At 44.9% G+C, this 21392-nt stretch overlaps 1 protein-coding gene across 1 annotated transcript in view; it reads left to right on the plus strand.

The window, feature by feature from the left end:
• The window catches only part of LOC145414182 (semaphorin-1A-like), a 605630-nt gene that overhangs the window by 172998 nt on the left and 411240 nt on the right, over positions 1-21392 (plus strand). Inside the window, exon 3 of the mRNA XM_080283747.1 lies at positions 19636-19735. Within this exon, the coding sequence (XP_080139873.1) occupies positions 19636-19735 (100 nt within the window). The remainder of the gene's footprint in view (positions 1-19635; positions 19736-21392) is intronic.

Raw genomic sequence — 21392 nt, forward strand, 5'->3', positions numbered from 1 at the left:
GGTTGGTGGTAAATGAAATGATGATAGTTGCAGTGGTGTTAGCTGCTGTTGATGGAATGGTGGTGGTGGTGTTGATGGAATGGTGATGGTGGTGGTTGTTGCTGGTGTTGTTGATGGAATGGTGGTGGTGGTTTAATTCTGAGTGGTGTAGTTTTTGCGTGAGTGTTTGTGGCGGTGGTGATGGATGTGATGTGTGATAGCGGGGTGGTCTTATCTTGTGCTTCTAATGGCGCTGGGATTAGGTGGCGGAGATTGTGCTGAGAGTGGGACTTCCTTGTGCTGTGCTTGATCACCTCACTCAATTGATTTTTTTTCCTTGTTACCACCACACGACTTTATTCATTTTGAGATCTCGTGTAGTAATGGGATTGATAAAGGCCATAGCAAACCACACCCGTTCGAAAAGGGCTTCCTGAGAAAAAGGTCGTTTGGAAATTAATGAGGTTCAGAATAAGTCTTCCGGTTGAATGGGATAATGATGGAGAGATGGGTAGGGTATTGTGTTGAGGGATGGCCTAGTGATCAGCAAGCTACGCCAATACAGGACATTGATTTGCTGTATCTGGTGACTGTTATTATTGCATAGAAACAAGCTTACGGTGTTCAGTGGCCACATATTGGTGTTCGCACTGACTGTTCTGGACTCCTATACCTGAGATGGACAGATAAAAGTAGCAGTGAAACCAGACATAATATTACAGAAATGTAACCAACACGCTACTGCTACAATGTATAGCAAGAAAGAATATAGCAGTGTTTTGAAGGTGAACATATTTGCTGACATTGATTATGGTGTGATGTGGTCACAGAAAGAGTTTGCAATAAATATTGTATAATGTTTATGTGAAAACTTGTAGAACGTGCACGCTATCAGTATTAATGATGATGAGGAAGAGGTTACAGGAATCGACTGACGCATGGGTTTTGTCCGAGTGTTGACAACATCAGAGGGTGTATTGCACTCATTATCTTGAAGGGTTCACGTTTCCTGCTGTTCAGTCAGTCACGTACACACTCGCACATGCACGCAATATATATATATATATATATATATATATATATATATATATGTGTGTGTGTGTGTGTGTGTGTGTGTGTGTGTGTGTGTGTGTGTGTGTGTGTGTGTGTGTGCGTGCGCGCTGACCACTTCCATGGTAAAGGGTAGAGAAAGTGGAGCAGGTGAGGGGAGAGGAGAGGGGTGACCATTATCACGTGGCCTGACCTGGCCTGCCGGAAGGGTGGGTTAACATTATAAAAAGGAGGGAAAACAAGAGGCCTGAGGAGCCATTCACTTGCACCCCTGTGTCAAAATAGCCGGACAGCGGTGGCGGGTGGGGCAAATAGCAGCGGGGGGACATGAACTATTTTTTACCCTGGGACAACACTCGCCTCCCGGATGTTTGGCAGGTCACACCACGGTTCGGGGAAGCTGCCTCAGGTGCCTGCCTGCTGGGGTGGTGTTGTGGTGGAGGGGTGTGTTGGGGGTACTGGCTGGTGGAGGGATGGGGTGGAGGTGGTAGATGGGTGTGGTAGTGGGCATGGCGGTACGGGTATGTTGTGGTGGTGTCAGTGAGTGCCATAGACTAGTGGTGGTAAGTTTGGTGTGGCTGTGGTAGGGGTAGCAGCAGTGCGGATGTTGTGTTGATGGCAGCTTGGTAGGGGTATGGTGACTATGACAGAGTACCATAATATGTGGTGGGTGGGGGGAGGGTGCTGGTAGGAGGAAGGATAGGGGTGGTGACAGTGTAGCAGTACAGGTGTATGGTACAGGTATTGTGATGTCACTGGGTACAGTAGGTTGTGTGTTGATGATGTAGTGTTTATTGGGAGTGGTTATTGTGCTGTGGTTGTAGTAGTGGTTTGGATTGTAGATGTGGAGCTATTATATACAGGAAATCATTTATGAGGTTGTGGTTGTAGTTGTAAAAATGAGAAATTGTTTGTGGCTTTGGATTTGACGTGTTTGTGGCTGCTGGGGATGGTTTTGGTGGCAGTTGTGACGTAGGTGAGAGCTGGATGAAGGTTGCATAGTGGTAGTTGTGGTTGAAGTTAGGTAGGGTCGATGGTGGTAGGTATAGGTTGATGTTTATTGATGCCTAACTCCTCTAAACCTTTCTGTCCTTCACATCATTATCCTCCACTTTCCATCCCACTCCTCTCTCCATCCCATTGCTCCCTCACTTCCTGTCCCATCCCCCTCAACTATATCCATCCCATCCACCCACCTGCCGCCATGGTCACTCTTATTTCCTTCAGTACAAGGACGCCTTTTATTATTATTATTATTAGTAGTAGTAGTAAAATAAGTATTGTTATTGCGATATGGTGATTTCATTTAGCTTCGGAGAGTCGTGTCATACTGAATGGATTAATGAAAGTCACGTCTATCCTTTCAAGTAGGTAAGTTACTCCTGATTGCAGTAAAATGCTCAAGTAGTAGCAATAGCAAAGTAAATAAAGTACATCATAGGTGAAAAAAAAAAATACATCATAGTCCACTGGTTAAACCCCACCCTGTCTCCCTTTCACCCTTCTTGCTCGTCTTCCTTTCCTCAGGTGTTCATAATAAAAACTCTGTCTAACCCTTCCAGTAAGAAAAGTTAATCCCAAGCTGAATAAGTGTGTCCAGCAGCGTATTAGTAGATAAAAAAAAAAAAAAGATAAGTGATGGTAGTGAAGAGGTAAGATTTAAAAAAAAATGGGTGATGATAGTGAAGAGGTTGCATCCCCATCATGTGTCCTTGCACGCCTCTCACTGCCCTGGTGTTAATAATTGAACTCATGACGCAACCTTGGCGTGGCTTATGGCAATTAGCTGATATGGGGGGCGTATTCAGAGGGGGAAGGGGGGAGGGGAGGAGGGATATGAGTAGAGAGGTGGGGAGAGGGCGTATGTGTGTATGAGAGTCGAGTGAGAAGAAGGGAAGGTAAAGTAAATGTGCAGAGGAAAGATGAGGAGGGGATGTGTGGGTGAGAAGGGAGGGGATACTAAGGGAGAACATGGAAGAGGAGAGAATAAGAGAAATAGTTAAGGGGAGCGATAAGTATGTGAAACAGGCAGGAAAGGGTAGAAGAGAAAAAAATGGAGAGGGGAGAGGAAGGAAAGGAAAGGGAAGGGAAGGTGGAACAGGAAGGCGATGAGAGAGGGAAGAGGGGAGAAGATGTGAGAGGACTTATGTAACTACTGTATGTGGGAAAGGGGAATAGGAGAGAGAGAGAGAGGGGATCTTTGGAAGCAATTCAAGGTAGACTTAAGGTATATTTTCCGGCAGTAGATGGGAGTGTGGCTGGGGGTCTGAAAATAGAGGTGCGACAGGTGGAGGCATTAAGGAAGTGGACGGAATTGAAGAGTTTCCTTGGCTTTAGAAAGGTAGAAATTGCCTAGGAAAATAAAGTGGCCGAGAGTTATCACGTGATAATTGATTGATTGATGATGGTGGTGGTGGTGGTGGTGATGATGATAGTGGTGGTGGTGGTGGTGGTTGTGATGATGGTGGTGGTGGTGGTGATGATGATGATCATTAAGGCAGAAAGACAGATTAAAAGAGAGCCAGATAAAGGGGAGAGAGAGAGAGAGGAGAGGAGAGAGAGAGAGAGAGAGACAACGAGAGAGGGTCAGATTAAGACAGAGAGGGTAATGAAAGAGAATCAGATAAAGGGATAAAGAAAGAGAGGTTAAAGACAGAGGCCCAGATTAGGGAAAGGGAGGGTAAAGAAAGAGCGTCAGATAAAGGGATAAAGAAAGAATATAGACAGGGCCAGCTTAGGAAAGGGAGGGTAAAGGGAGCCAGATAAAGGGATGAAGAAAGGGGGTAAAGACAGAGGGCAGAATAAGAGTAAAGAAACAGTCGGATAAATGGATAAAGAAAGGGAGGGTAAAGAAAGAGAACCAGATAAAGGGCTAAAGAAAGTGAGGTGGTAAAGAAACAATGGTTCTTTCTAAGGGTGGGTACAATTAGGGAGGAAGGGGAGATGGAGCGACGGGCGGGAGGATGTAACGAGACATTGGCAATCGATACCTGGCAGGAGAAAAGTGGAGCTGGCAGGAGAGGAAAGGATGGAAGGAAGGAAGAAAAGGAGGCAGGATGGAGGAGGGCGGCCTGGAATGAAGGGAGAGTAGGTTGGAAGACGAGAATTGGAGCTGGGTGGGCAGGAAAGGGGGAAGGAAGGAAGGAAAAGTAGGGAAAGATGGAGGGGGGAGGGAAGGAAAGGAAGGGAAAAAGAGGGGAGAATGGAGGGGGGAAAGTGGAGGAGGCAGAGAAGGAAAGGAAGGAAGGAATGGGAACAGTGGAGGAAGAGAAGAGGAAAATCGATGAATGGAGAGATGAAGAATTTGTAATGCAAAAATGGTGCCAGAGGTAAAGAACGTGCAAAGATATCCCATCTTAGGAAGGTTGAGTAAAACGATTAAGAGAGGAGAGTGTTAAGAGATAGAGAATAGGAGGATGGCTAGTATAGTGGTCAATTTGTTAAAGGAAGGAGGGCTGGATAGACAAGGAAGGAAGGAAAAAAGATTGGGTTTTTAGACAAGGAAGGAATGAAGGAAAGAAAGCTGAATTCTTCGACAAGAAAGAAAGGTAGGTTGGATTTTAGACAAGGAGGGAATGAAGGCGGGAAGGTTGGATTTAGTAGAAGGAAGGGAGGAAGGAGGGAAGGCTGGATTTAAGAGGAAGGAAGGAGGGAAGGCTGGATTTAAGAGGGAGGAAGGAAGGAAGGAATCGAGCGACTGTGGCCACATAACCATACTTCCTCTCTCCCACACCCATACATTAACTCACTCCTCTGTTACGACTCAACTCCTCACCCCACGACCCCTCATCATCTTCTTTCTCAGTCTTCTTCATCCCTTCCCCCCCCCACCCTCCATCTCTGTACTCCCTACTCCTTGCGCTCTTTTACACTTCTAACCTCCCCCGCTGCACACTTCGTCCCCCTCCTTCCTTCATTTTACATCCTCCTCATCCCCTCCTTCTTTCTTCATATTCTTTCTTCCCCTTTGTCGTATCCATCTTCCCCTTTCTCCCTTTTTCTTCCTGACTCCCTCTCTATTTGTCTTCTCATCCTCATCGGTACTGTAAATCTCATAAGCCTTTCATCTTTTTCGTAAATATTTCTTCCATTGTATGCCTCCTACCGCTTTATTAAGTCTTCCTCCAGCCCTCCTCTTTATCGGTCTTCCTTCATACTCCTCACTTTATCTTTCGCTCTACTCCTCCCCCTCTTCATCAGTTCCTCGTTCTCCATATTCTTTGGACGTTGCTCTCTTCCTGTTTGTCGCACTCTTCCTGTTTGTCGCACTCTTCCAAATTATTCCTCTTCCTAGTTCCTGTCTTCATTTCTTTTGCTCTTTTCTGTTCCTTATAACTTCCTCCTCTTTTCCCATTATTTCTTTCCCCATATTCCTTGATCTTCCCTTTTCTGCATCTCCATAATTTTCCTAACCGGTCTTTTCTTTTTCAGCCTTATCTTTGTATGTTTTTCCTCTTTGGTTTGTATTTTATCCAACTTTCTCTTCACATTTTTCTCACTTTCTTTGCGTACCGTCTGTCTTAGTCTCTCCACCATTCATATTTTCTGCAAAGCTCCATTCATCTTTCCTTCCTTCGTTGCTTCGCTCCCCCTTTCCTTCCTTCTTTCCTTCCTTCATTCATTCAGTTGGTGAGTCCGTCGGTCGGTCGGTCAGTTCTTTCCTTCCTTCCTTCTTTATTTCCTTTTCAGTTCTACCATTTCTCACTTTTATTCTTTCCTCCTCCCAGTTTCCTTCTCTTTTTCATCCCGTCCTTTCCTCTTGCATTTTCCCTCGTCCTTTCCTCCATGGCGAAGGTTTGCCTATCTCTCCATCTGTCTCTCAGCCAGCCTTCTTTCCTCCCTCCCTCCTTCCTCCGCTTATCTGCTCTTATCTCCCTGAATTTCCTCTCCTTCCTCCTCACCCCACATTTTTATTTATTCGTTTGTCTTTATCTTAGTTGTAATCCATTCATTCATTTATTCTTATATGCATATTTTTTTGTTCGTGCTGCCATTTTTCTGTATCCAGATTTTTTTTTTAACTTTTCTTATTCCCTTTGATTACTGACTCCATTTCTTCTCTGTTTATTACTGTCTGCCCTTTCTTCCATTTTTTTTCTGTAAGCTAATTCTCATTTTCTTTCCCTTTCGTTTTTCTCCATCCAACAATATATTAATCCATTATTCCAACTAGCCTATCTCTTATCTGTGTTTCCATCTATCCACTCATACTACGCCTGTTCACCTTCACCTGCCCTACCACCCCACTCATAGCCCTCTCACTAGCTGTACACTCCTACCCTCAACTTCGCTCTCACCGTCCCCCTCTACCCATTCTGTCTCCCTCCCATTCACCCATTGTCCTCTCCCGACTTCCCTTTCCCTTCCCCACCTCTCTCTCCTTCCCGCTTCCCTCTCACCGCCCTCCATCTCCCCTCCCATCCTCTTTCCCACCCACTGTCCCCTGCGCCACTCCTTCCTTCCCTCTCTCCCCCTTTTCCCTCATTCCTTCTTTCCCACCTACTTATCCTCTGCTCCCCTCCCTCTCACCCTCCACCTCTTCTCTCCCTCTCCCATCTCCTTCCCTTCCTTTTCCTGCCACCATTCTTTGCTCTCTTCCCTACCTCCCTCCTTCCCTCCCACCTTTCGTTGCTCCCCTCCCTCTCTCCCTCCCTTCGTCTCACTCTCCCCCTCTTCCTCCCCTGCCTTCCCCTCCCCCCGCCTCCCCTCGGAAAGCCAAGATGTGTTCCCACCATTACGCAGCGATGGTGGCGATAGTGAAGGTAGATAGATAATGAAGGGGGGATTAGGGAGGGGGGGTGATGGGGAGGGTGTGAAGGTGAACAGGGACCGAGGGAGTAAATAAGTGACGCAGATTGGTAGGTAGGTGGGTAGGGAGATAGGTAGGTTAGGTATATTAGGTTCTGCCATCTTGTTAAGTTAGGATAAATAAAGTAAGGTTTGGTTAGTTTAGGTTAGATTCGGCTAAGTAGTAGATAGGTAGATACTGAGGGTAGGTTAAATAAGGCTAGGTTAGGTTGAGGTGGTGTGTCAGATAAGGAAGGGATGAAGAAAAATAAATGTAAGTGGAGGTGAGAAGGAAGAAGCAGGTGGACGGACGGACGAAAGGTAGGCAAAGAGAAAGGGAGGGGTGGGGAGTGGGAAAGGAGGGAGTGAAGCGTGGGAAGGTTGCGGAAGAGACAGGTACGGTAGGTGTAAAGGAAGGTGGGATGGGGGGGTAGTTGTGGGTAAGTACTGTATATAGGTAGGTAGGAAGGTAAGTGAAGGGAAGGAGGTGCTGGGTTGATTAGCTATGGGCGTAAGTGGCGAAATTTGGGAAATGGGTTGGTTGCGTATGCATGAAGGGAGGAAGGAAGGTACCGTATGGAGGTAGGTAAGCAAGTGGATGGGTAGAATGGTAAGTAGACAGGTAGGTAGGTAGACTGGTTGGGAGGTAGCTAAGGTAAATTGATAGATGGGGAAGTAGGAAGGTAGGAAAGGTAGGTGAGTAATGAAAGGTGAATGAAGGTATATGTTTGGGTTTTATGAATAGTCACTTACATGTAGATGGTAGGCAAGGATGGGAGATAGATACGGTAAGAAAGTAGGTAAGTAGGCAGCTCACGTAAGAGAAGGGGAGTAGTTGAATGTCATTTGTCACTTTGTACAAAATGGTAGGTAAGTATAATTTCTGAGGTATGCGGTGACGTCAGAGCTGGAGGAATGGAAATGTGACTCATCTCCATTGGTGGCTCCAGTCATGATTTTTTTTATTCATAATGATGATAGGAAATAGAATGATAATGATGATGATGATGATGGTGATAAAGCACGTTAAGGGAGGTTGGCAGTAAGAATGTATATATTGAGGCAGACTGATTGGTTTGTTGGTTGGTAAGTTAGCTGGATGGTTGGTTGGTTGGTTGGTTGGTATGGTAGGAAAGTATGTAGACTGGTAGGTAGGTATGTGGGTATGGTTTGAAGGAATGCAGAGGGAGGGATGGAGGGAAGGAGACAGTTGTAAGGGAAGATAAGGAAGGAGGGGGACACATAGATGGAGATGAAGATAGGGTGGGAACACTGGGGTGGAGGAGGACGATAGGGAGAGAGAGAGAGAGAGAGAGAGAGAGAGAAAGTTAAGGTAAGAAATAGCAGTAGGGAGGGAGTGAGAGAGGGAAGGAGGAAGGGAAAGAGAGATGTGAGGTGTTGATACTATAGTGGTGACGGATGCAGAGAGGGAGGGAGGGAGAAACACCTGGTGGAGGAAAGAAAATACCTCACCTCTCCCCTCATCCTTCTGTCTCTCTCTCCAGTTTCCTCTCCCCTCTCCTCTTCCCTCCTCTCCTCTCGTCTCCTCCCCCTTCTTCCCTTCCTTTTTTTTCCGCCTTTCATTCTCTCCCTTGCACTTCTTTCCCTCTCTTTCCCCTTCCTTTATATTTTTCATTACCCTCTATTTCCGTTCCCCTCTTTTTCCCCCTTTCCCTCTTCTTCCTCCTTTCCCTCTTCTTCCCCCTTTCCGTCTTCCCCCTTCCCCTCTTCTTCCCCCTTCCCCTCTTCTTCCCCCTTCCCCTCTATTTCCCCTTCCCCTCTTCTTCCTCTTCCCCTCGTCTTCCCCTTGCCCACGTCTCCCCTTGCTAAGTCTTGAGGTAAGCCGGCCAACAATTAGAATTACAGTTACCATCCCCTCTCCCTCCTCCCACCCTTCTCCCCTTTCTCCCTTCTGCTCCCCTTCTCCCCCTTCCCCTCTCTCTCTCTCTCTCTCTCTCTCTCTCTCTCTCTCTCTCTCTCTTCCACTGTTCCATCTCTTTCAGTTCCCCTGTCTCCTTCTTACCTCCTTTCCTCTCCCAGTCCCTTTTCCTCTCCCAGTCCCTTTTCCTCTCCCTTCCTCTCTGCCTCCCCAATCCCTTTTCCTCTCCCTTCCTCCTCAGTATAATCTTCCAACGGTGCTTGCTTCCTGTCTAGAGAGAGAGAGAGATGAATGAGGAAGCGGGTGAAGGATCTGAATGAGAGAAGCAGTAATAAAATAGAGAAAAAAGTGGAGGGAGAAGGTGGTGGAATTAGGAAGAAAAGGGAGGGAGGGAGAGAGGGTGAAAAAGCCTGGTGAATGGGGAAGAAAAGAGGGTGTGAGTGAAGGAGGAAGCGAAAAGATAGACAAGAAGAGATGAGGGAGGGAAGTGGAGAGGGTAGTTGGGGTAGAGTGAGGATGTAGGGGTGGGGTGGAAGTGTAGGGGGGTGTAGGGGTGTATGTTGAAGCCTGTGTAGGGAGGTAAGAGTGTAATCCAGGCCATTGATACGGGTTATGTTCCGGGGGTTAAGTGACGAGGGACAGGGGGGGAGATAAGATGAGGGGGGAACAGAGGAAGTGGGGGAGAAGGGGAGGAGAGAATCGGAGAGAGGGGGAGGATACGAGACAAGGGAGGTGAGAGGAAAATCGAGGGGGACAGAGAAGGATTTGGCGGGGTCGGACTGGCAAAGACGGTGAGAGGAAAGAATGGGAAGGAGGGAAAATGGGAGGGAGGGAGGGGGGAAATGGGTGAGGTGGAAGATCTTGAGAGAGGAGAGGAAAAGACAGAGATGAAGAGGAAAGAGGAAAAGACAGGGAAGAGGAGGAGGGAGGAAAAGGTAGGGAAGAGGAGGAGAAAGGTACCGTAAAGGTTTTGAAGAGTGGAGAGAGAGAGAGAGAGAGAGAGAGAGAGAGAGAGAGAGTGATACGTGGACTGGAGGTAGATGTTACAGGATGACCGGGGATCAGATGTCGGAGCAAGAGAGGAGAAGAGGAAGAGATGGGAGGAAGAGGAGAGGAGAGAGGAGAGGAGTAAGAAAGACTGGAGAGAGAAGTAGAATTATTATATAGTACAGTACTTGGAGAAAGGAAGACAAACACGAAAAGGAAAAATGGGAAATAGAGAAAAGGAAAAATAAAGATATTGAAGGGTAAAGAGGAAAGTGATGGCTGAAACATGATAAAAAAAGAACTGAAAAAACGAAAAGATAATCAAAATGCAAGAAGAAAAGGTAAGGGGAAAAGAGAAGATGAGAAGAGAGGAGGTGAAGAAAAAAGATGAAGAAGAGAAGGGGAAAAAGAAAGAAGTAGAAGAGAAGAGTGAGAGAAGGAAATGAAGAAGAGAGAGTGGAGAAGAGAGGAGGTGAAGACGAAAAGAGTTTGAAGCTGAGAAGGAGGAAGTGCAGATAAGGTGTTGAGGCCATTGTGTGAAGTGGAACAAAGTGGTATTGGAAGATAATGGCCCAGGTGATGGTGGTGATGGAGATGCCGCCTGAGAAAATGCTTTAATGATGATGATGATGATGTAGCCTGAAATTAGAATGAGAAAAACAGTTGCGTGGAATGACAGTGACCTTTGATATACTTTTGATTAAAGATAATGACTTGATGATTGTGATGATGGAGGTAGTGAGGCAGATCGGTGTGATGTTAATGAATATTATAATAGGGATGATGGAAATAACGATTATATTAAGATCCTAGGTATAGTTTTGTTAACAGTAATTTTAATGATGATGATGACAGTGAAAAATTTGTTGAATTTGGTAGCAGTATTGCTGATGACGACTGAAAGCTATTTACATACAGTAAAGTTCATGAAGACCAACTCGCAGTAATAGCGGTGAAGATTATGGCAGTAGTGTTGATGATGGTGATAATGGTGATTAGCAGCGGCAGTGATCCCCCGAATCATCTTCAGCCACCTCTCTTCATCACACAGTTCCCCTCCCCTCATCTTCTGTAATTAAGTCTCTCTTAGCTTTAGCCTGTACTCTGTCATCTCTCTGTAATGTAACCTCTTTGTAGTAATAGTTTGCTTTCTAATAACGATCCTGTATGCTTTCTCCTGTAACCTGTTTTGTAATTCGTTTGTAATTCCTTGTAAATTAATGGATTAGCTTAATTAATCGTCAGGTAGTCAGTATGCCTAGTTAAGTGCAATTTTGTAACCTCACTGTAATAATAATGTGGTTTGTATTTATGACCGTCTGCCTTGTCTTCCACGTGATTTGTAATTCTCTTGTAATTCACTTGTAACTGCTCTTAATGGCCCTCGTGCAGTTAGTAGGCCTAAATCTAACCTTTTTGTATCTATCTATTGCCAGACGCCTTAATCCCGTAAGGGGCGGCCACAAACAAATCGCCTCCATGTCGCCGTGTCCCCTGCCATTTCGCAGCTCTTCCCCCCCCCCAACTTATACCCCCCTCTCACCATTTTGTAACTTCACTGTAATAATGTGTTTTGTATTATGTCTTCCGTCTGGCTTCCCCCCTGCGTGTTGTGTAATTCATTTTGTAATTCCTCATAAATTCACTCCGGTAACTGTATGCAAATGTCGCCGGCGCCTCATCTGTAACCCCTCTGTACTCTCTCCTGCCGGTGCATATTGAGGTTATTTAAAACAGGTTGCTGTATTAATGTTTTCCTTTGTACTCGCCGGCCTTTGCGTCTTTGTATTGTTAGCTGTCCTTTGTCTATTTTATTTTATTTTTATTTTTTTTTGTAATTATATCTTCAGGTTTACATCCTATGGGTCACAAAATTTTCGGCGCACGGGGGGTCCAATGCCTACGTAAAACATTCCAACAACTGCATACATTACCAACGTCTCATTGTGTATTAATAGTGTCTGTTTGTATAGACGTAACATTTGCTATATGTTTCTAAGAGGACATTGCTAGTTGGCGATATATGACACCTCTTGTCGTCAGGTAGGTCGGACACTAATATTTCAATGACCTTCGTTCTGTGGTCCCAAATGTTTCACGTAAACTGTGCACCGATCCTTTTGTGACCGATAGTCCTCATTTTCTCTATATTTGAAAAGACGGCCAATAATCTTTTCACTGCTATACCCTGTTCACTTTAAGCATGTATAAAATTACCGTCTCTCCGCCTTGAAGAGATAAACTCTGGATTATAGTGGTAGTCATGAAGAAATACAAAGCCTGGTGTTGTCTTCTTCTGCCGTTGAGGTACAGGAGATGGACCAGCGTAAGGACGAAATTTTCCGCCAAATTAAAGCAAATGAAATGTTAAGTGTCACCGGTGCTGACTTCAACACTTTTAATATATAAGTCTGTACCCGCCTTTCTTATGTATTCTATATCCACTTCGTCTTTTCTTCTCGCTTGCTCACCTGGAACCTCTGTATTATCCTTTGTATTATCCCTTTTAATTCTTGTAACATCCACTCTTTTAATCCTTGTAACCCTCTCTAATTTTCACTTCGTCTTCTTCCTACCGCTTTTGTAGCCTCTGTTGATCCTTTGCATTATCTCTTGTAATCTCTGCATTATCCATATCGCCTTAATCTTCCCATGTAGCTGTCTTGTAACCCCAGTCTTCCTTCTCTCGTTTCCCAACCCCTGTATGCCCTCTCCCGTGTTTCCTGTAACCCATTCACACCCTCTGTAGCCTAACTGTAACCAAGGAGATGTACTCGCTTGCATCTTAAGCCGCTGTAGGTGGGGAAGGTGTTGTGCGGTGCTTGTGTGATGAACTGAAGTGATAAAGGAGGGAGAGGGGCGTGGACTGGTGAGGAGTGCAGTGGTGTGGAGGAGTGGGGTGGGGTGGTGATGAGTGGAGTGAGGTGGTGAGGAGTGGAGTGGAGTGAAGTGGTGAGGGGTGGGATGGTAAGGAGGGAGGAGTGTGGATGACAAGACAGAGTTGGTGGTGATAGTTAATTTAAAGAATGTTGTGATTACGGATGGGGTGATGACTTTCTTCTTTGTTATGATTCTGGCCATGGTCTTGATAGCCTAATCCGTTCTCAAGGCGCCCTGCAGTCTTCGCCTGTTACACACGTTCACATATCACCGCCGCCTCACCTACACCCACCGTCCATACTGAATACGCTGGTGCTGTCTCATACCGGACTGGTGTGATGGTATTGATGGGAGGTGGTGTTTTTATGACATGGTGGTGAGTTTTGTGGAATACCGTTTTTTTTTTTTTTTTTTTTTTCGATCGAACTTGTGTCCTTTGCAACAGCGAGTAACTCTTCTGCTAATGGGAAAATTAAATGATGATGCGATTTGGTGATGGTGGTGGTGTGGTGTTTAGGAGTGATGGTGAAAGTGATGGGGTGATGTGGAAGCTATGAGGTGTTAGTGTGTTGAATGGTGATGGGAAGAGAAGTGCAGAGATGATGATGATGACGACGATGATGATGATGATTTATTACGATTATGGGAAAAAAAAATGGGAAAGATAGTGGTAAAATGACTATGAGTGAATATGAAATGCAATTGGAATAGTGAGTGATGAAGGGAGTAGTTGGAGAGAGAGAGAGAGAGAGAGAGAGAGAGAGTGAATTAGTTGATAATGATGTGTTGACGGAAGGCGAGGGTGGTGAGTGGTGATGATGAGGGAAGGTGGTAATGAGAGGAGTGTATAAAAACAGAAGTAAAAAAAAAAAATGAAGACAGAAAAATGGTGATGAGGGTTGAAAAAGTAGGAGAGGAATGGACAGGAAGGTAAAAAAAAAAGGTAAGAAAGAAAATGAGGTGAGAAAATGGTGATGAGGGGTGAAACAGGAGGAAGGATGGGGGTGATGGGTAAAGGGGATCGGGGTGAAATGGGGTGAGGGAGGGAATGAGAGAAACATGATGATGAGGGTGAAGGAGGAGGGGGACGGGTGAAAGGGAAATGACGTGAGGTGAAGTGAGGTGTAGTTCTAGCTGACAATTGCTGCGTTCAAAATTAGGAAATGATAAATTGTGAAGAACATGAATAAAAATAGTAATATACTTAGTAGAGAAAATTAAGTTCCACCTGATATACTTTTCTTTTAAAATATGTAGATGATAATAGATAAAAATAAATATCTATCTATCTATCTATAGCCCGACGCCCTAATCCCGCAAAGGGATTATAATAAATGTAGTTACCTTACATAAGCACATTTAAATATGGAAAAGGGTATGTCGAGAAAAATATTTGGTATAATATGCAAAAAATATATCAGACCTGACTGTGTGGTTTTAAAATATGCATATAATAAGTGGTGAAAAAAACAATAAAAAAAAAGTGAAAAAGTATCCAAAATGACATAGTGGGCTTTCAAAATATTACCTGCGTCCACCTGTAATTAGATTCTGCCAGGGTTTCACATTTGTTTGTATTTAATTATGAGTTTGCATTAGGTTACAATGGGTGGGGGGTTCATGTATTACGAGAGAGGGAGAGAGAGAGAGAGGATTACTACTGAGTTAGGATAATAAATGAGTGATTATGTATTTCCTCGTATTAAGGTGACAGCCAGACACATACAGGCAGACCAGACAGACAGACCGAGACAGAGAAAGATTGTGATGGAATTTAGAAATGAAAGAGAAATGAAGGGAGGGGGGGTCTTTGGGGGCATGGCAAGAGTGAAATGAGAGAGGTAGGGCATGAGTGGAATATAATGGATTTGTGGAATGTTGCCTATGTGTGGTATTATCAGTAGTGGACCTCCCTTGTGAAGACCACCTGTACTTATATCGGCTTCTTCACCTGTGTGTGTGTGTGTGTGTGTGTGTGTGTGTGTGTGTGTGTGTACTTTAGTGTTTGTTTCCTTATTCCTGTGATTGCATTGGTGGTGTGTGCTGTAGTGTTTGTTCCTCTTCGCTGGTGTTCGTGTTTGTGTGTGTGTGTGTGTCGTCATATTCTATACCTGTGCTGGCCTCTTCATTCCATACCTTTCACTTCCATCTCTTTCCCTTCACTTCCTTTCCTCAGTCACCCAGCCTCTAATTACCTCCCCGTTTCTTCTTTCCGTCTCTCACTTCACTCCACTTCTTCTCTTTCACTTCACCTCATATCCCTTTTCCATTTTTTTCCCCTTCCATTCTTCTCTCCCTCCGTTCCCATTCCAAGCATATTCCTTCTCTCCTCTGGACTTCCTCCCCTGTCCTAAGACACCCCATCTTTCATACCGTCCTCCCATTCCTCCTCCTCCTCCTCCCTCTCCCTCTCCCCACAAACCGCCCCTTCTCATTTTTCTTCCTAACCAACAACAAGCCCACCCCTACCTTTCTCACCCTCCTTCCTTTACCACTCGCCCTGTCCCCTCCCTTTTTGTCTCCCCTTCTCTCTTCACTTCCCTCTTCCCTCTTCCTTCTCACCCACCCTTTCCCTTTTCTTTCTCCATTCCACTTCCACCCCACTCTTCTCGCTTCCCTCCCTCTCTCTTCCTTCTCCCTCCCCAAAGACTTAGACACACAGGATGTAGAGGGGTTGGGGAGGGACGTGGGGAGCTCCTATAGGCCTCTCCCCACAATCTAATCACCCCCACCATCACCTGGGCCGGAAGTAGAGCTCATAATCATGGGAGTTTCCTTTGTTATTTCGACCTTAAAGACTTGTTTGGTTCTGCCTGTATTTGTGAGGTGATTCTCTCTCTCTCTCTCTCTCTCTCTCTCTCTCTCTCCTTCCTCTCGTCGATAGGGAAGATGGCTGGTGTAAAATTGAGAGAGAGAGAGAGAGAGAGACTAGAAAGAAAACGTAGTGAATTATTTCGTAAAAGTCTAATGAAGGAAGACAAAGACATGAAGAAATATAGGAGAGAAATTAAGGAAGGAAGGAGATAAAAGAAGGAAAAAGGGAGGGAAAGAGGTGAGAAGTAAAGTGAGAGAGATGACGGAAGATTGGTTGAAGGTAAAAGCGAAGGAAGAAAGTAAAGATTAAAGAAGAATGGAGGAAGTAAAGGACTGGGGAGAGGAAGAAGAAATGTAAGGTAAGGGTTATGACAGGAAATAGGTAGAAGGTAAAGTGAAAGATGGAATGCAGGAAAGATTAAAGGAGGTAGTAATGGAAAGAAGGGAGAATAAAGAAATCAGGGAGAAATGATAGAAACCAAGAGAATGGAGGAAGTAAGAAAAAAAGTGGAAGAAGAAAGTGAAGTTTGGAGAATCAGGAAGAGGAGAGCGAGGAGCAAATAGAGTGCAATGGAGAGAAAAACACCAAAGGGATTGTAAGAAAAAGGTAGCTAGAAGTGAGGAAATTAATAAAGAAGACAGAAGTGAAAGAAGGAATTACAGATTTGAGAAGGAATGAAAGGATGGATGAAGAAGAAAAGAAAAATGGGGAGTGGTAGTGGAAGCAATAATAGATAAAATAGAAGGAAATGGTTAGCTAGAAATAGACAAACTAAGGAAGACTGGAATGCAAATGAAGGAAGGAAATTAAGGTTATTGAATGATTGTATGAAAGAAGAATTTAATTACCGGTAGTGGGAAGTGTTGGACTATTAGAAGAATGTTTTAAAATGCAAAATTGGATAACTAAGAAGAATGAAAAGTAGAAGAAGTCGCTAGAGAGTAGAGAACGCAGAAAAGTAAGGAGGAAAGTAAGGTACCAGTAAAGTGAGGTAAAGAAAAAGTATAGAGGTGGAAATAGAGAAACTAAAAAGCCTGTAAAATGGAAGGAAGAATGAAGTAAAGATTAGAGAATGAAGGAAGGAAGGGATGGTAATGGGAGTCATCAGTTTGAGTCTTTAAGGTAATTCCATTATCATAGTCGAGGGGAGAGAAGGCAGGAGGAGAGGGGAGAGAAGAGGAGGAAGAGAGGGAGAGATGCAAGAAGAGAAGAGAGAGGGAGAGACGACGGAAAAGAGGGAAGAGAGAGAGGGATGCAAGAAGAGAGGGGATTCAACAGAGGAGAAGGAAAAGAGGAGAATGAAGAGAGGGTGGGATGCAAGGAGAGAGAGAGAGGGAGAGACGACGGAGGAAATGGAGAGATGAAAAGGAAGAGAGGGAGGGATGCAAAAGGAGAAAAGATAGGGAGTAAATTTAGGAGGAGACTGGAGAGAGGTGGGAAAGAAGACGGATGCAGGGAGAGAGGTGAGGAAAAGGAGGAGAGGACTGGAGAGGGAAAGAATGGGAAAGAGTGAGACAAGGTGGAGGGGAGAAGAGGGAGGAATAGCAGAGGGAGGGAGGGGAGGGGGAGGAATAGGAGAGGATAGAAGGAGTGGGGAGATTAAGGAAAAAAGAGAAAAGGAGAAATACGGGAAAATAGCGAAAGGTGAAACTAGGAAATGAGTAGACATAGGAAAGGGAAGAGAGAAAAACAAGTGAAAAAGAATGCAACTTTTTAGAGGAGGGGTAGTAAGAGGAAGAGGAAGAAAGAGAGGAGAGAAAGGAGAAGAGTTAGCTAATGTGTGTGTGTGTGTGTGTGTGTGAGAGAGAGAGAGAGCAGGTGGGATGAAGCAGGAGAGGAAGGGTTAAAGAGGGGAAAAGGGCGGAATCAATAAACGACGATAAAGGGGGAGAGAGAGAGAGAGAGGGGGGTGAGTGAGAGAGGGTTGGGGTGATGGGAATATAACGGGGTGAACAGTGAAATGAGAGTTGGCTATGAAGAGGAAGGGGTGAGAGAGTAGACAGAGGTAGAGAAAATGAATAGAGATAAAGGAAGAAGGGAGGGGATAGAGGTGAAATTTGTATATAGGAGAGAGAGAGAGAGAGAGGGTGATGATGAAGAGGGGTGAGGAGCTGAGTGAACTACCACCATTCATCTCCCCTCTCTCCCCTCCCCTCCCCTCTCTTTCCCCTTATTGAAACATTACCTCCCTTCACCCTCACCCTAACCTCCCCTCAATCAACCTTGACTCTCTCTCTCTCTCTCTCTCTCTCTGTTATGTGTCTATCTGTGTGTCTGTCTGTCTTTCTGCCTCGCTCCTCCTCCTCGCCCCTCTCTCCCTCCCTCATCACCGTTTCCCTCCCCTCCATTATTTTGCCATCGACACCAAACCCCTCTCCACCCCCTCCATTCTATCCTTTCCCCCTCCCTTCTCTCCCTCCTCTTCTCTCCCTCCTCTTCTCTCCTGTTTTCTCCCCCTTCCCTCCTTCCTCCAACCCTTCCCTCCTTCCTTCCTTCCTCCAACCCTTCCCTCCTTCCCTTATCCCAACTCTTCTTACTCTCCCACCCCACCCTGTCCCCTCCCTCCCCCTCTCCCTCCCTTCTCGCCCCTACATCTCCCTCCTTCTCTTCCCTTATTACAGGGTCTCATCCACACCACATCCTCTTTCATTTGCCTTCCTCCTCCTCTCCATCTCCTCCCCACCACTCTCCTCCTCTCCATCACTCTGTCCCTCATACACACCATATGCTCATCACTTCCTTATTTCCTTCCCTTGCCTTCGCTCAAGTTCTCTCCGTCTCCCCTTTTCTCTCCCTCCATCTCTCCCTATCTCATCCTTCTCTCCCCCCCTTCCCCCTCCCTCTCTTCCTGCCTCCTTTCTCACCCTCCCCCATCCCTCCATATCTCTTCTTCCTTTCATTCTCCTTTTTTTTAATAAACTCAGCAATATGGAGGTAAATCTGGCATCTTTACTTATGATTTTCACCTCTGTGGAAATCAGCAGGGGAGTATGGTTATCACTTACTCGATAAATTAGCGGGATAGGCCTACATAATAACTGATGCGTGTAGGTTGCCTCTCTCTCTCTCTCTCTCTCTCTCTCTCTCTCTCTCTCTCTCTAATCTAATTATATTCCAATTTCATAGACATGGAGGTGAAGGGGAGTTGAACCTAGCGAGAGAGAGAGATTGAGAGAGGGAGGGAGGGAGGGAGAGAGAGAGAGAGAGAGAGGTTCAGGTGCAAAGTCCCCCTTGCAATATAACCTCATCACGCCTAATCACGTGGCCATTACCCCATCATCCACTGCTTCCAATCATCTGTGCTGCCTCTGTCTCGAAGATTAGAGAGAGAGAGAGAGAGCGAGAGAGAGAGAGATCATGTCAGTGCTCCCCTCTACCTTTTCTTTTCCTTCTCCATCTATCTCCCTTATTTTATTCCATCCTCCCTTCTTCTCCTTGCATCTTTCTTCTCTTCCTTCCCTTGCCTCTCATCTAGTTTCCTCCTCACAATTCTTCCCTTTCCTTTGCCTCTCTTCCCTCCTTCCTTCTATAACTCCTCTTCCTCGTCTTTCACGACTCACTCTCCTCACTTCATATGCGCTTTACTGGTAGGCTGTGTCGAGAGCCTTATAAAAATATGAAACCACGATAGCGTTTTGCCCTACGAGACTTATTTTCTATCATTCCTTTACTTCCTAGTCTGTGCCTCGTATCTCTTAGCTAAGTCATGAGTGTAGGTTGTAGGGCGATAAAATTATTCCTGCCAGCTCACTTTACAGCATTATTTTTTTTTTCTTGCGATCGAACATAGCTTGGTTGATATGATGGGCAACAAGCTGGGGAATGGAGTTTCAGTGTTCAGTTCCCCTGCGGGAGAGGGGTGGGTGGAAGGTGAGACAGTGTTTTAAATGTTCTTTCCTCTTATCCAGTTGTGTGTATTTGTGTCCAGTGGGTAGCTACCATGTGAGGGTGTTTTGGCACTATTATTATTATTGTGATTATTATTATTATTTTTATTATTGCACGCCAACAACCAGTGTGTGCACGCATTATAGCATACCCGTTCTGTTCATCCATTTGATCAGCCTCCAGTATGCTATTGATGTGTGACGTATTAGTTAGTGTTGTTGGGTTGTGTGTGTTTCAGATGTTGTAGTTGTGTGATGTACTAACTTGTGTTGTGTGTGTTTCAGATGGTGTTGCTGCTGCTGCGGTAGTAGTGATGGAGGTGTGGTGGAGGGTGGGGCAGGGGTGGGGTGGGGGGTGGTGTCTGCTGAAGCCCCTGCTGCTGCTCCTGCTGTCCCTCTCATTCACGGCCGTCGCTGCTGCCACACACGCCTTCCTCACAGACCTCACGCCACGCACAGTCTCATTCTCAGGTAAGCACTGCTGGGAGAGGAATTAAAAAGTTTAGGTGGGGGGGAGGGGAGAATGGAAATCTACGGTAGCATTTATAAACTCTCCTGAGCTTAAAATGTGTATAGGATTGCTTGTTTGTTTATTGTCTTCACTCCTACAGCTGCCCAACACTTTACAATACAGTTAAAATTAATTTTAAGTAATAGAATATTCAACTGAAAACGATAATATGAAAATGATAATACTAAATTTAAAAAGATTTGTGATTGTATCCTCCATCCAATATATTACCAATATGCCGGGAATCACCTGAGAGTCCCAGTTCGATTCCCTGCATATTGGTAATATACAGTATTGGATGATTTTTCCTGTGTAAAGTACATAATTCTCTCTTCATTTGTGATAATAGTTAACTGTTATGGAAACATGCTTACCAACCGATTGCTTAAGAACCTTTGTAAATACGATCCCAGGTGAGTCAGGAGGAATGGGAGACTGTGTTTTATTATCGTTAACTAAGCAGACATGACGGCACACCTTTCTAACTTGTTTTAATATTCTGTTGTGTGATAACTGTGGAGTCAGTATGGTTATTGCAGGGATATCAGTAACAGCCATAAGAAAATTCACGTGTAATTATTATAAATTGGTAAAGGAGATGTGCTGGAAAACCTCCTATACTCACGAGAACACGGCCTCAGGTGTAACAGGAATAAGGAGTCTCATTCTCAGGTAAGTCCAAGTATGAAGGGAAAGGGAATTTACACTTAACAGGTAAGGGCAGGTGTTAATTAAGTATCCAGGTGTGAGGGAACTTAGGATTCACTTTCTCGTTTGGGACCAGGTGTCATGGTAAAAAAGGAGCCATTTTCAGGTGAGGTCACGTCTTACTGTCATTAACCTTTGTGTACAAGAGTTGAATCCTAAGTCCACTGGCCGTCTGGCGGGAGTGAGAAGTAAAAATAAAACTTCCTCGTGATCAGAGTGTTAGGAGTTCATGTGTGAAGAAAATTAGGGTCACGTCCACAGGTAGTCAGGCAGCGTCGTGTGAGAGGGGAGCTGGGATGGCCATGTAGAATTATATTTTCCTCCATCCTGTAGCAGAATACTTGGTCGTATGTGTGCTTATAAACGCGTTGTTGCTCCTGAGTGAGTGACCGGTATTTGTAAACACACATGCACACACACACACGTGTGTGTGTGTGTGTGTGTGTGTGTGTTAACATTTTTTTTTTATTCATGTTTTTGTCTAGGTATTTGTTTTTTTACAAAGTTTGTTAATAATGATTTTGTATATTAAGTAGATTTTTAGACTTTTTATTTTTTTACCAAAGTAGAATTTCTAGTGGTAAGCAGGAATCCGTTGATGTGTCTATGATGGTGTGTGTTTGTGTTTGGAAATACCACGGATACGAAGTACGAGTTGATGTTGGCCTGTTTGGTAAATTGCAGTGGAGGGGGAGGGTTGATGGCGGTGGTGGTGTTGTGGTTGGAATGCTGCCGGCGGTTGTGGTGGTTGGTATTGGCGGTGAAGTATCAGAGTTGTTGAAGTTGTGGTAGTGGTAGTTATTACCTGATGTGATGGTTGTAGTGGTGATGGTTGGAGTAATAAGCGATGTAATGATGGTAAAGTGATGGTAGTTGGAAAATTATCTGGTAATATGATTATAACTGAAG

The sequence above is a fragment of the Coenobita brevimanus genome, chromosome 98 (assembly GCF_032717465.1).
Source record: "Coenobita brevimanus isolate Jiangsu-jjx chromosome 98, ASM3271746v2, whole genome shotgun sequence".
In the NCBI taxonomy this organism is placed as follows: Eukaryota; Metazoa; Arthropoda; class Malacostraca; order Decapoda; family Coenobitidae; genus Coenobita; species Coenobita brevimanus.